Genomic DNA, 15780 nt, shown 5'->3' with positions numbered 1-15780 from the left:
CTGGACTCCCTGGCCATCGGGAACATCCTTCCTGCATCTAGTCTGTCCAGTCCTGTCAGAATTTTATAAGTTTCAATGAGATCCCCTCTCATTCTTCTAAACTCCAGCGCGTATAAGCCCAATCGACCCAATCTCTCCTCATACGTCATTCCTGCCATCCCAGGTATCAGCCTGGTGAATCTTCACTGCACTCCCTCCATGGCAAGAACATCCTTCCTCAGATAAGGCAACCAAAACTGCACACAATACTCAAGATGTGGTCTCACCAAGGCCCTGCACAACTGCAGCAAGACAGCCTTGTTCCTGTACTCAAACCCTCTCGCTGCGTAGGCCAACATACCATTTGCCTTCTTAACCGCCTACTGCACCTGCATGCTTACCTTCAGCGACTGGTTTCAAAATACATGCATTTTGCACCCTGTATTATCTACAAAAACTCTTGCTGAATAACTTGTAATAAGAGTAATGAAGAAACTCTAAATGTGCTTGGAATCATTGTGTTTTGTTAATACAGATTTTTTTCCCCCCAAGAAATGGCCTGGTAACTCTGATGGAAGAGTATTAAACTCCCAACCACAGGGGTTGAGTTTGAATTCCCAGCCTCAACTGGCACTTGAATCTTACTACCTCTACTAGTTGAGTTCTCATCATTAGGCCATTAGGTGAGACACCTATCAGGGCATAACAATCAGAAGGAGTAGAAACTGTCTGGAACCCCCACAGAAGCAGTCACTGTCAGTTGGTAGTACCTGTGGCCAAGACTGTTCCTTGCTGAAGGAGAAGGGTGGTAGCAATGGCAGAATTATATAGGGTAGAGGGAAAATAGAAATCAAATAGGTATTTGTACCAATTCCTTATTTACTACATATAGATTTGTCTCATTCAAATATATATCAAAAAAATAATTTGTTTTATATAGTTAAAACATGTCTTATTTCTTGCTGTAGTGTAAGGAATTAAAATTCTGCAGTTTTCCATTATTCAGTCAAGATAAAAGTTATTAATGGAGAACTTGATCTTTTTAAAATCGCAGCCGTGCAGAAAATTTTCTCCAAGTCCAAGTTGAACCAAAAGAGACATTATAATGGTTGACTGGCCTGCTACCCCATGAAAGGAAATGTGTTCGCTCCAACATGTAATATAGTAGAAGTATTTGAACAACAATTTGCATTTATATAGCACCTTCAATGTAGAAACACGTTCCTAGGCGCTTCACAGAACTGTAATCAAACAAAAATCGACACCGAGCCAAAGAAGGAGATAGTAGGAGGGTGACCAAAAGCTTAATCAAAGAGAAGAGTCTTGAGGAGGAGAGGTAGGTGTAGAGATTTAGGAAGTCAATTCCAGAGCTTAGGGCCCAGATGGCTGAACGCACACCCACCAATGGTGGGGCAGAAGAAGTTGGGGATGCACAAGAGGTCAAAGTTAGAGAAGCGCAGTTCCTGAAGGAGTGTAGGGCTGGAGAAGGTTACAGAGATAGGGTGGGGTGAGGCCATGAAGGGATTTAAACACCAGGATGATCATTTTAAATTCGAGGCGCTGCAAAGTTTCTGTATTTCTGAATTCTGACTCTTTACTTCTAGGTGGCAGTTCATGACTGAGAATGCAGACATTGGGTTTGGTGTGTATCTGAAGACAAAGATGGGAGAACGACAAAAGGCTGGTGAAATGGTAGAAGTGGTTTCCAACCAGCGATACAATAGTCACCTGGTACCTGAGGATGGAACACTTACCTGTCAGGAACCTGGAGTCTGTACGTCAGTAAGCTTAATTAATAAGCTGCCTCTATTAAATTCATAATTTCAGTATTTTCAGGTGACAGTTCAGTGCTGTTATTGTAACTAATGTGGTTGAGGTGTATGAATCAGTAATATCTAGGCATATTGGCACTCCTTATAAGCCTCTTTGGACACCGGTAGAGCGGGACAGGAAACTCTGATCAAATTAGAACAGTATTGTCCAGTAGAAATTGCTGACTAGCCACAGGAATGGCTACGGCTACACCATTTTAGCCACAGGTAAAGGTACTTCCCGTGTATATTTCTTAAAGATCTACCACTATTCAGTAACCAAGGAAGTAAAGTACTCACAACAATCAAAAAGCACTTGCACACTCAGCTTTTCGTCTTACCATTTTCCAACACACAAGCATATGCTGTGGAATATGAATATTGCGGTCACATGCATCACGATGGTGTCTATTGCTCATTTTTTATTTAGTAATCAGAATTGCAATTGGAGAATATAACAGTGTCGATAGAGAAGTTAATCTAAAACTATTTCAATATGTGTAAAAGATTCAATTCTCAGGAAAATAAGGACAAGTAGAACAAGCTGAGGATAACTAAGCATTAAGAATGCTAAAAAGGCAATAGAAAAAAGGATCGCAGTAGTGGGGAGAATGGTTGATCAGCTGTTTGTATTGCATAAGAAGTGGATGTAGGGATAGCAAACAGGATTTTGTGTTGTATTTCTAGGACCAGTGTGTACAAAATGAGGATAATTATATTTAGGGTACAAAACTCTGGCACACTTAGAGCATTGTGTCCAGTTTTCATTCCTGCCTAGTGGTGGCCAATTTGATACCAAATATTGGAGCTCTTTAGTTATGGGGATAAACTACATGAGTTAGGGTAATTTACTTTGAATAAATGCAGGCTGAAAGGGGACATTATTAAAATGATGAAGGGATTGGACAGTCAAGTTAGATAGGTTATTTGAAATAATAGAGATGGTAGCACCAGAGGACATGCATTTGTAATCTGAAGACAAAGTAGCTTGGTTAGATGCTAGGAAATATTTATTTTCGCAGCGAGTTATTTGCTTTCTGGAACAAACTGCCGAGACGTAAGGTGGGTAAGGATTCTCTCCAGTCCTTCAAAAGGGAACATGATGAGTTCCCAATAAAAGAGAGGATTACAACAACAACTTGTATTTATATAGTGCCTTTAACGTAGTAAAAAGTCCCAAAACGCTTCACAGGAGTGTTCCAAGACAAAAAAAAATTACTACTTCTAGGAGGTAACTTGCTAGTTAGTTGTAATTATGAAGAGTCCAGGGAGTGTGGAAAATGACATGGACACCCACACCTTTATGTAAATGACCCCGTCCCCAGGACTTGGGACAAGGTAAATATAAATACCAAGGCAGACTGACTAGAAATACGGCCCACACTGCACTTCTGGCGGTGGAGCTGGTTCCCCTGGAATTTCTGGACTAAAATCTTATTTTTTTCTTGTGCCTCAAATTTATTTGTAATTTTTTTTTTAAGCTGGGTCACAGTACACTCTGGGTATTGGAGCTCTACAGAAGCATGGTGAAAACTACATCTCTCTCTCTCTCTCTCTCTCTCTCACATACATGCAGAATATAGTCTCAGGTAAAAATTCACAAGCTCCGGGCTCCTGACAGAAGGCCAGGCCTATCTGGGAAACTTCTTACAGGCATTTCTAACATTAAACTTTCACCATAATGTTTAATTAGTGGTTTTTTCCCAAATTTATGCATTTTTTGTGCGTGTGTACGTGACGTAGAGATGTTGCTTCAGCTGTATACACTGATCTGAGTGAAGAAGAAAAATTGTGAAGATAAACTGTGAAGGAAGTCTTTGAGTAATTTGATTTGTCGGTTTTGTGATAATTGCTGGTTTGTCAATGATAGCTTAAAAAAAATTGCTTGGTTTTCTGCTCGTTACTCATTCTTCATTGGTATTATTTACTACACTTAGATTTGTTCACATTTAGTCAGATTGTGATTGGTTCGAATAGCCACTTATCTGTTAAATTACTAATAACCTTTTGCTGTACAGAAAAAAGATTGTACTGTTGACATTTTGGAGGTGTGATGCTTTGCAAAGCTGTGATGCAATGGGCATGCACTAGATACAAGCATGTTATATATATGTTACCCCACTATTCAAAAAAGGTGGTAGAGAAAAGGCGGGGAATTATAGACTGGTAAGCCTGACATTGGTAGTGGGGAAAATGCTAGAGTCCATTATAAAAGATGTAATAGCAGCGCACTTGGAAAACAGTGACAGGATCGGACAAAGTCAACATGGATTTACAAAAGGTAAATCATGCTTGACTAATCTACTGGAATTTTTTGAGGATGTAACTGGTAAAATAGATAAGGGAGAACCAGTGGATGTGGTGTATTTGGACTTTCAGAAGGTTTTCGATAAGGTCCCACATAAGAGATTAGCGTGCAAAATTAAGGCACATGGGATTGGGGGCAAGGTATTGACTTGGATAGAGAACTGGTTGGCGGACAGAAAGCAAAGAGTTGGAATAAACGGGTCGTTTTCCGAGTGGCAGGCAGTGACTAGTGGGGTACCGCAAGGATCGGTCCTAGGACCCCAGCTGTTCACAATATATATTAATGATCTGGACGAGGGAATTGGATGTAATATCTCCAAATTTGCAGATGACACAAAGCTGGGTGGGAGGGTAAGCTGTGAGGAGGATGTTGTGAAACTCCAGTACGATTTGGACAGGTTGGGTGATTGGGCAGAAACATGGCAAATTCACTATAATGTGGATAAATGTGAGGTTATCCACTTTGGTGGCAAAAACAGGAAGGCAGATTATTATTTGAATGGCAATAGATTGGGAGAAGGGGAACTGCAAAGAGACCTGGGTGTTCTTGTGCACCAGTCGCTGAAGGTAAGCATGCAGGTGCAGCAGGTGGTTAAGAAGGCAAATGGTATGTTGGCCTTCGTAGCAAGAGGGTTCGAGTACAGGAACAAGGATGTCTTGCTACAGTTGTACAGGGCCTTGGTGAGACCGCACCTTGAGTATTGTGTGCAGTTTTGGTCGCCTTACCTGAGTAAGGACGTTCTTGCCATGGAAGGAGTGCAGCGAAGATTCACCAGGCTGATACCTGGGATGGCAGGAATGACGTATGAGGAGAGATTGTGTCGATTGGGCTTATACTCACTGGAGTTTAGAAGATTGAGAGGGGATCTCATCAAAACCTATAAAATTCTGTCAGGCCTGGACAGACTAGATGCAGGAAGGATGTTTCTGATGGCCGGGGAGTCCAGAACCAGGGGTCATAGTCTAAGGATAAGGGGTAAGCCATTTAGGACTGAAATGAGGAGGAATTTCTTCACCCAGAGAGTGGTGAACCTGTGGAATTCTCTGCCACAGAGGGCGGTGGAGGCCAGTTCATTAAATATATTCAAGAAAGAGTTGGATATATTTCTTAAGGCTAAAGGGATATGGGGAGAAGGCAGGGACAGGGTACTGAATTTGGATGATCAGCCATGATCTCATTGAATGGCGAAGCAGGCTCGAAGGGCCGAATGGCCTACTCCTGCTCCTATCTTCTATGTTTCTATCGATCTACAAGCACAGCAGTGTAATAACATTAGATCCATAGAACCTAACAGCACAGAAGGAGACCATTCGGCCCATTGTGTCTATGCCCACTCTTTGTTAGGGCAATCCAGAATGAGACTGCCCCACTTTCTTCCCCTGCTTCAAATATTTATTCAATTGTCCCCGTAAAAGGTGTAATGGTCTCTAGCTCAGCCACTCCCTGTAGCAAAGCATTCTTTGCTCCAACATCCCTCTGAGCCCTCTGTCAAGTTGGTGCTGAACTCCTCCAGGTTCCTTGGCATTGAGGGCAGTGTTCCCAGTGCATCAAGCATTTGGGTATGTATACCCATCAGCCGCCTTCTCTAGCCTGGCCCATCAAAGTCATCATCCGAGTCCTCTGCATCAAAACTAGTGTGCGACCTCACCCTCCGGCAAGCTGGCACCTGCGCTCTAATTTCTCCCCCGCCCTGGCTGCAGCGCACTTGTGCCCGGTGTCTCACCACGTGCAGATTCTGCCTCTATCCTATCCTCTAAATTGCGCGCAGTGTCAGTATCTGAGCTGTTGTTGCGACTGTGAAATCGAGTGACTGTGTGTCTTCATCTTGACTGTCTTCTTGCTCTTCCTCCACTGCCTGAGCAGGTTGCAGTTCTTGGGTATGTGAAATAAAAAGGCACAAGCGTAGGGTTGTGGTGAGGGGAGAGAAGAAAGTAAGTGCATGCTTACACCATCAGCAGCTTCTCTGTCAGAAGTGATTGTGGGATGAGGGAGAAGTGGAATGAGAGGAGGCGAGGGAGAAGTGGAATGAGAGGAGGATTAAGTATGCGGATACCCTCATCTTCTTCAATGGCTTCAGCCCCTAGTAATAGCCTGTCCCATAATGGCCAGCACTGTCTCCTCCATGGGGGTTAGAACATGCAGGTGCATCTCTCTCTCTCCAGTTAGTTCCTGCTGCCTCCAGTTGTGTGCCATCTTCTCCTGCAAGAGAGAGGGAAGTGTGTCAGTGATTGTCTTGCAATCTGTGTAGGTGATGTGGTTGCCATGGTTGAATAGTTGGTAGCATGTGCAAGCTGGGAGATGTCGGTTTGAGGCTTGCGACAGTGCTACGTGTATGAGGGCGAGGTGAAGTATATAAATGCTAGGTATGAATCCTGATTGATAGAGATTGTTGGTAGGTGAGTGATTGATTGGGGGGTGTGGTGAATTGAGCAGTGGCTGAGGCTAGTGGTGCAGGTGGGAGGATGTGGCATTTGAAGATGGATTCATGGACCTTGACACTGATCATTAAACTTCCTCCTGCACTGCATCCATGTTCTTGGAGCTATACTCCTGACATTGACCTCCTCCGCTATCTCTTGCCATTGCCTCCGACCCCTGAGGGTACAGGACATCTCTCCTCCGTCCAACCTCTTCCACCAAGACCTCCAGTGCAGCGTCAGAAAACCTTGATGCCCGCTCTCTCCCATGGTCAGCCATTGTTGATTGTTGCACAGCATAATGTTCCCAATGGCCTCAGCAGCCACAATGCACCTTTCCTTTAAGAGGTGCAGGCTAGCTTTAAGTAGTGCTAGGAAGTAACCATATTGGGCCCCCCGCTGAGGCGTACAGCCAATGAACAGCGTGGTTAGCGCTGGCTGCACGCAGAAATCATTATAATGAGCAGGCAGCATGAAGTTTGACGTGCTGCCTGCATTACACTGAATGGGCACGGGTTAATCGTCCATCGCCATCCCCACTCCCGTTTTCAGGGGCTAACCAATTTAACCCCCAAGGACTTTTCAGCCTGCAAAGGAGACATCTGAGAAGTTAAAAAAAAGACTTGCATTTATATAGCGCCTTTCACGACCACTGGATGTCCCAAAGCGCTTCACAGCCAATGCTTTTTCAAGTGTAGTCACTGTGGTAATGTAGGAATGTAAAGTGATCTCAGAGTTATATAAAGTAGTAAATGGTATGGAAAAGATTAATCTGGAATACTACTTTAAATTAAACAGTGAGATTAGGACAAGGGGACACAAGATGAAAGTAGTAAAAAGTATCTTTAATAATGATATCAGGGAGTTCTTCATGCAGAGAGTAATCAACACTTAGAATTGTGTTCCTGGAACAGTGGTGGAGGCAAAATCCCTGGAATCATTTAAGAAACAATTAGGTCCAACAAGTGGGGGAATGTACAGTTGTTCTGGGTGTACAAATTAAAGTGGGTCACCTTGCCTTCCTCATCTATAGGTATCTTGATATTGTGTGAATTTTAAACTGATGTCCCCAACCAGAGGAAATCATCTTATCCTATTTACCCAATCAAAACTCTTCCTAATTTTAAAACCCCTACTAAATCTCCTCCTGGCCTTCTCTTCACCAGTGGAAATATTCCCAGCACCTCAAGCGTCTCCTCATAACTATAGTTTCAGATTCCAGGCGAATCTATGGTATATGTTCTTTCTATAACAGGGCACCCAAAGCTCCACACAGTACTCCTGTGGCCTAAACAATACCTTGTACACATTTATCATGACATCTTTACTCTTGCATTCTGTGTTCATATTTATAAAACCTACAATGTTGTTGTCCTTTCCTTATGGCTTTACCTATCTGCACTCACATTGACGATGAGCAGCAATATCAGCACATCGTTCACCTGTATGCATGTACAGAATGAGGAAAGGAATGTAGAATGTGAGCTTAGAAGAATTCTACTGCTATTGAAACATTCTGGGTTACTCCTACAGGTACCTGGTCCTTTGGTCATACAGTCACTGAAAATTTTCAGTGAAACAACAATGGGGATTTATATTTATTGATGAGCTGCCTAAGAATGAGGAAAAACAGAAATTTCTTTAAAGGGAAAATATGGGACCCATCATTGTTGGAGCCAAGATTTTCAAACTAGGAATCTTTTTGGATTCCTGTGTCCAATTTTCAAAAATGTAGAAACAAAATATATATATACAGGTCCACAACCCCTTATCCGAAACCCTTGGGGCCAGATGTGTTTTGGAATCCGAAACGGTATCAAGCTTCTGCAATAACTCCACTTTCTGCGATATCGATAATGAGAGATGCTTCCTTTTCTTCTCATTGTTACCCATAGGGGTATCTGCAGCTCTTTTTGACATTTTCACAGTGAAATTAAACTCAAAATCACAAAATATCAGAGAGCAGCAGACGCACGTGTGACTGGTAGCAGCACTGAGACACAACTGACGCCTCACACCTGCGTGGGTCAAGCATCGGCCGCATCGGGTCATGTTTGGCGCCACTCGGGTCATGTTGTGCACACGAGTGACGTTCCACGAAAAAACTTTCGGTTTTCAGAGCTTTTCGAAATTCGGAATTGCGGATAAGGGGTTGTGGACCTGTAGTATATTCTAGTGACATCTAGGGGCAGAACATTAACACTGCACCAATCTTTACTTTTATCACAAAAGCAAAATACTGCGGATGCTGGAAATCTGAAATAACAACAGAAAATGCTGGAAATACTCAGCAGGTCAGGCAGCATCCGTGGAGAGAGAAACAGAGTTAACGTTTCAGGTCTGGGACCCGTCATCGTCTTGACAGGAGTTCCAGTTGGATCTCTTCAATTTTATGTGGGATGCCAGCTGTCCATTGCATGCTCAGACGCATGGCTAAATGAGTTCCCCCATTATATACTTATGATTGCCAGTTTTAAACTTGGAAGTTTTGTTTTCCTTATTTCTAGCCCCCTCCCAGTTTTCATCCCAAAACTAGAGTATTATCCTTGATGCGGAGCTTGGGTTGGTCTAGGCTATGACCATCTCCATGGATACCGTCAGTCTTCCTCAATTGCTCTACTGAGAGGTGTTCTTGAGTAGCACAGGAAAGTACACCTCCCCAAGACATCCCAGTCCAGATTATAAATTCAACTATAGGAGTGTGAGAATCAATCACAACTGGGCTTTAACTTGAGAAGAGTCTGATACTCCACAATTTTGCTCAATTTTTAAAAATAATTCTCTCCTGCCTCCTCGAGTCCCCGTGAGCTATGCACTATTCTTCGAAATCTGGTGTTAAATCGGGCAAGTTTGTCTTTTGATTTCCCCTTTTCCCTATGGGGAATCTCCTCTCTTCAGTAGCTTAGCTAAGATTGAAAGACTTCTTTTAGGAAGGTTTCCTCTTTTTGTAGTGAAATAGTAAATGCGTTCTTCATACATGTGAAAGTGAATTCTGATGCAAGCCTGTAATCTTTACACAGCACACCACATCACCGGGCAGTCCAAGCTGTGCTATTTTAGTGTAAATAGGGATCATTTTTGCAAATTCTCCTTTGATCAAAAATACATCTTAAAAAGTTAGAACAAAGTAAATTATTTACACAAAACGCATGTTTCCAACTGTGTTGGTTTGATTTCTTTGTGTAGAGTAGTGAAGGTGAAAACTCTGGAATGAGAGGATGTTAGGATCCCTCTGGATAGATGAATTAAGATGGGCTGAATGGCCTTCCTCATCTGTAATTATCTTGGTGAGATTCTGATCTTGTGAGTGTGAATCACATTTTAAATATGCCTGGAGATCAAAAAAAGTCAGCTTTTCTGATTGGTTCTTTGGAAATTTGAGCCAAGAACCAATCAAAAAAAGCTTCAGTGCTTACTTCACTGTCTCTGAGCACAACTCTCAATTCTTTGCAAATTCCAGGTCTGCGTTGTCACTTTTGATCTCTGTGTTTCCATGTGTAACATATATACTGAATTTATACCATATGCTGCAGCTCACCATGAGCAATGACACAGGAGATTCACATTTTCAGAAGGTGCCATGCTTCATAACTGCTGTTCTTTACTGATCTCTAGAGCTAGATTTGATCAAGTTAAGTTTGCACTTTTCACCTAAAACTGTAAATGGAGCGAGGGGTAGTTACAAATGTAAATTACATACAGTAGCATAGTGGTTATGTTACTGGACTAATGATGCAGAGACGTGAGTTCAAATCCCACCATGGCAGCTGCGGAATTTAAATTCAGTTAATTAAATAAATCCGGAATAAAAAGCTGGTATTGGTAATGGAGACCATGGAACTACCGGATTGTCATTAAAAACCTTTTAATAAAAACCCATCCGGTTCACTAATGTCTCCAGACTCACAGCGTTGTGGTTGACTCTTAACTGCCCTCTGAAATGGCCTAGCAAGCCACTCAGTTGAAAATAACGTGGCTCACCACCACCACCTCGAGGGCAATTAGGGATGAGCAATAAATGCTGGCCTTGCCAGCGACGCCCACATCCCGTGAAGGAATAAAAAAAAATTCAGTTACCCTGACAATAGTTGAGGCGGGATCTTTAATTATCATTGATGAGATCATGAAACTTGCACGGTGTCGTCCATTTAAAAAAAAAAAAAAAAAAAAAAAAAATTATTTCCCATTTTCTCTCTATTTATCCCCATCTCACCTGCAAGCACGAACTCAGGCTCTGAAGTGGAAGCCTGAAAAAGTCCAAACAGATATCCCCAATACAGCCAATTTTTCACCCCGATTTCCAGAGCTCTGTTGTGTATTTATTGATCTCCGGCTTTGGCATGGAGTTCTGGCTCACTGCCAAAAGGCAAGCACACCGCGGATACCTCCTTTATAATTACAATAGCAACTGCCCCTATTGAAGGAAATCAGCAGTGACTTGGCAAAGAGAATTAGCTGAACCCTACATGAATGCTCCTCCAAAACCCACCCCACCCTTCCAAACACAACTATTGACACAAACTACATGTTAGTTGACATTATCTACTAATGTGAGTACACTGCCCACAAGTTTTTTTAAACCACAATTTACAATCATGTAAACTGTACCACTTTCCATTGCTTTTTTTTTTACTGTTTCATTTGTGGTACTAGGCAGTAGGTTCCACACTGTGCACAGACATCATTAATTTATCTGGATCATTTCACAGGCTATTGATTGGAGACCTAGTTTTGAAACGTTTGTGTGATTGTCATTTTTGATTTATATTTGCTCCAGATGTTCTAAGATTTGACAACACCTACAGCATCATTCATTCCAAGAAGGTTAGCTACTCGGTGGAAGTGCTGCTGCCAGACAAGGCGTCAGATGCACAGATGATGGATGATCTTGGGAAGAAGATAAAAGAAGTGAATATCAGTGAAAAATAACAACATTGTTTATCAGAGTAATGAATCTGTAAGGCAACTTTACAATGAGGTGATTTCCATTTTTGTGCAGTGTAAGCAGCGTATGTACTGAATGCAATGGCATGTGTTGCTGACTGGCTGTATTGTAGACACAGCAGAGCTACCTGTGGTGTGTGCATTTTGTCCTATGTGGGGCCCTGTTAAATAACCCATGGATTATCATGGTCCAGTCAAAATTGGGATAAACAAAGTGCCTATTAAGTATTAGCAAAATACTGCGGATGCTGGAAATCTGAAATAACAGAAAATGCTGGAAATACCCAGGCAGCATCCGTGGAGAGAGAAACAGAGTTAACGTTTCAGGTCTGGGACCCTTCATCAGAGCTAGAAAAAGCTGGAGATGTAACAGATATTAAGCCGGTGCAGACGGGGGGGTGGGTGGAGGGGGTTAGGAGGGGAGGAAGAAATTGAAAGAACATATTGTGCTTATGCAAGAGGCAGGAAAGATAAAATGCTGCAAATGGGAATGGCAAAATCATACAGCATGAAAAATGGGGGCAGGGATTATTATCTGAAATTGTTGAACTCGATGTTGAGTCCAGAAGGCTGTAAAGTGCCCAATCGAAAGATGAGGTGCTGTTCCTCGAGCTTACGTTGAGCTTCATTGGAACAATGTAATAGGCCGAGGGCAGAGAGATCAGAGTGGGAGTGAAGCGGTCTCCTCTACATTGGGGAAACCAAACGCAGATTGGGCGACCGCTTTGCGGAACACCTCCGTTCAGTCCGTAAGGGTGACCCTGAGCTTCCGGTCACCTGTCACTTTAATTCTCCGCTTCACTCCCACTCTGATCTCGCTGTCCTCGGCCTATTACATTGTTCCAATGTAGCTCAACGTAAGCTCGAGGAACAGCACCTCATCTTTCGATTGGGCACTTTACAGCCTTCCGGACTCAACATAGAGTTCAACAATTTCAGATAATAATCCCTGCCCCCATTTTTCATGCTGTATGAGTTTGCCATTCCCATTTGCAACATTTTATCTTTCCTGCCTCTTACATCAGCACAATATGTTCTTTCAATTTCTTTCTCCCCTCCTAAACCGCCTCCCACCCCGTCTCTGCACCTGCTTAATATGTTACATCTCCAGCTTTTTCCAGTTCTGGTGAAGGGTCCCAGACCTGAAACGTTAACTCTGTTTCTCTCTCCACGGATGCTGCCTGGCCTGCTGAGTATTTCCAGCATTTTCTGTTATTGCCTATTAAGCATGCTGCTTTTACCATAAATGAGGTGAATGTACACAGACACACACAAAGCCTTTTTAAATAAGACTTTCACATTTTCAGCATTGAGCTTTTTGTTTATACAAAAAAAGCTAAATTGATCTTGGGTTATGTGTGTATTGGTGTATTTGGCTGCTGTACTGTCTGGTAGCATTGGCCTGACCTGTGGTATATCATCCAACTTAGAAAGGATCGCAGAGGTTATTATAGTGATGTGCATTACCTTAAGTCAAATTAAATGGACAATTAGGTCTTATTTAAATTTTAACCAAAGATAAAACTACAACTGATTGTTTCCAAATGCTGTTTCTGGATTTCTGATTGTTTTTATAGTAAAAGTACCTTTGCACCTAGGCCTAATTCTGAATTAAAACAAAAAACTCCCAATAATATAAACTACTCTCCCATTCACAGGCCCATTTTAATGCCTTCTGTGACAGTCCCATGTCACTCTCAACATTCAGATCAAGAATAATTGTAGCTGCCCCGTTCCCATTTATCTTCCACACCAGTACAACTGATAAAACACAGCACACTCGCTTGATCGCCCAAAGACCCAACAAATGCCAAAGAGGATGATGCCAGATATCAATCATCTCTCCCTACAAAGCCTGGCATTGGAGTGATGTCTGGTTCATATTTATTAGGATTGCATTTTAGTGCTTCAGACAGTTAGGTTTCTGAAGACCCGAATTGCAGCCTTGACGAGCTGAACCTTTTGGAGTTTCCAAAACTCCTTTGAGCGTGAATTATCCTGGTTGCATAAAATCTTCAGATTCTTATCTGTAGCCTCTCCTCTTAGACAGTCCCTCGGAACCGAGGATGACTTGCTTGCACATTAAAAATGAGTTCTCAGGTGACTGATGAGTCCAATGCGGGACCTACAGTGTCTGTCACAGGTGGGACAGATGGTGGTTGAAGGGGCAGGTGGGTGGGGTGTTTGGGTTGACGTGCGCTGCCTGCGCTTCGCTTCCGCTTGCTCCCAGCGAAGAGACTCAAGGTGTTCGGCGCCTTCCCGGATGCTTCTCCTCCACTTTGTGCGGTCTTAGGCTAGGGATTCCCAGGTGTCGGTGGGGATGTTACACTTTTTCCAAGGAGGCTTTGAGGGTGTCCTTGAAGCGTTTCCTCTGCCCACCTGGGGCTCTCTTGTCGTGCCAGAGCTCCGAGTAGAGCGCTTGTTTTGGGAGTCCCGTATCGGGCATGCGGACAATGTGACCCGCTCATCGGAGCTGATCGAGCGTGGTCAAAGCTTCGATGCTGGGGATGTTGGGCTGAGCAAGAACACCGACGTTGGTGCACCTATCCTGCCAATGGATTTGCAAATCTTGCGGAGGCAGCATTGGTGGTACCTCTCCAGTGCTTTGAGGTGCCTACGGTACATGGTCCATGTCTCGGAGGCATACAGCAGGGCGGGTATCACTGCTGCTCTGTAGACCATGAGATAATGCCGGGTTTGAGGTCCTGGTCTTCAAACACTCTCTTCCTCAGGCGACCGAAGGCTGCACTGGCACACTGAAGGCGGTGTTGGACTTTGTTGTCGACGTCTGCCCTTGTTGACAGTAGGCTCCCAAGGTATGGAAAATGGTCCACGTTGTCCAAGGCCTTGTCGTGGATTTTGATAATCGTGGGGCAGTACTGTGTGGCGGGGGCAGGTTGGTAGAGGACCTTTGTCTTATGGATGTTTAGTGTAAGGCCCATGCTCTCGTACGCTTTGGTGAAGGTGTTGACGATGGTTTGGAGTCCGACCTCCGAGTGAGCGCAGACGCAAGCGTCGTCTGCATACTGTAATTCAACAACAGAGGATGGAACGACCTTGGATCTGGACTGGACGAGCTGAACCATTTGGAGTTTCCAATACTCCTTTGAGCGTGAATTATCCTGGTTGCATCAAATCTTCAGATTCTTATCCGTAGCCTCTACCATACTTTGAATCCATCGTTCTACTCACAGCTTGCAGGGTGAGAAATCCTAGACAGTGGCAAGATCTATACTACAAGTTTCACAAGTATTATTCTAGAATTAATTCAGTATGTGTTCTGGAATAGTACATATATTGAATTAACTCCAGAACAAAGCTTGCATTTGAATGGGTGCAAGTCTCCACATTAATTTCCAGTAGCTAGAGATTCTTCTGGGTGGAGAACTCTACTCTAGTTCTCCCATAGTCATTTAAAGCTGCAGTATTCTTTACCCTGGTGTCTTCCAGACCTCTAGTACAGTAAACTTTTTCATATCCGGCACCTACGGGACCAGGATGGTGCCGGTTGGTGAAAAATTCTGGATAACAGAGAGGTAGGCAATTTTTAACACAAAAAAAATAAAAACCACTGACTAACTCAGCCACCGCGGGAAACTCGGACTCGGAAAAACGAGTGCTGGATGGATTCAGCAAGGTTACCGGTTATCTATCTTGCCAGTTATTAAAGAATTCCGGATGATTAAGTGCTGTTTAAACAAGAGTTTACTGTACACAGTTCCCTCTAATATTTTTTTCAAGCGCGGTCCCTTTAAATTTGCTGTGCAGCTGCGCATGCGCAGTATCTTACAGCAGCAACAGTTTGTGAGCGGCCTGCGCCGGACCTCCCGATTGATGCGCGGCCCCGTGCCCGTGCACTTAGGGTGAACATTGATAGTAAGCCTCTTTTTTTTAATGGAAAGGTGATTCTTTTCCTTTCTGTTTGCTTCCTTGATGCATTATTGGTTACCAAGCTTCCTCTTCCTTCATCTGGTAAGATAGAATAGATGAGGTTGAATAGTTTAGCACAAGTGCCATTGATAATTGCCTGATACTGCAGCTTGATTGTTGCTTCAAAGGATGCCAGATTTTCCTTTGCACTAAAAGAACATCTGCCTATGTCGTTGATCTTCATTGACCGGGCCAGCTAAGAATTGAGAAAGTTTACTCAAGTGAAACAACTGAGTTCAAACACCCAGCAACAGTGGACTGCAGCTTATGACTCACTAGTTGGGAATCAAATGTTCAGTTTTGGAACTGCGAGCCCACCACTTCTGTTTACAAATGTGATGAATCACCACGACTTTGTGGCTGTTTGAATCATACAATCAAACAATCAGGT

The 15780-nt window shown here is 43.2% G+C and overlaps 1 protein-coding gene across 6 annotated transcripts in view; it reads left to right on the top strand.

The window, feature by feature from the left end:
• Positions 1-11801, top strand: part of LOC147104315 (SEC14-like protein 2) — a 58546-nt gene extending 46745 nt beyond the window's left edge. For 5 of the 6 annotated variants that reach the window (XM_085961536.1, XM_085961535.1, XM_085961539.1 and 2 more), the window contains 2 exons: positions 1584-1753; positions 11293-11801. In XM_085961536.1, coding sequence (XP_085817662.1) covers positions 1584-1753; positions 11293-11444 — 322 coding nt within the window. In that variant the 3' untranslated portion in view covers positions 11445-11801. Of the gene's footprint in view, positions 1-1583; positions 1762-11292 lie in introns of all 6 variants that reach the window. The other variant, XM_085961538.1, reaches the window with a different exon arrangement.
• The last annotated feature ends 3979 nt before the right edge of the window (positions 11802-15780 follow it).

This window comes from Somniosus microcephalus, chromosome 19 (assembly GCF_052327205.1).
Source record: "Somniosus microcephalus isolate GS21.2 chromosome 19, FLI_Smic_1.0, whole genome shotgun sequence".
NCBI lineage: Eukaryota > Metazoa > Chordata > Chondrichthyes > Squaliformes > Somniosidae > Somniosus > Somniosus microcephalus.
The sequence above is the reverse complement of the archived record's forward strand: the minus strand, read 5'-3'. Positions and strand labels throughout refer to the sequence as shown.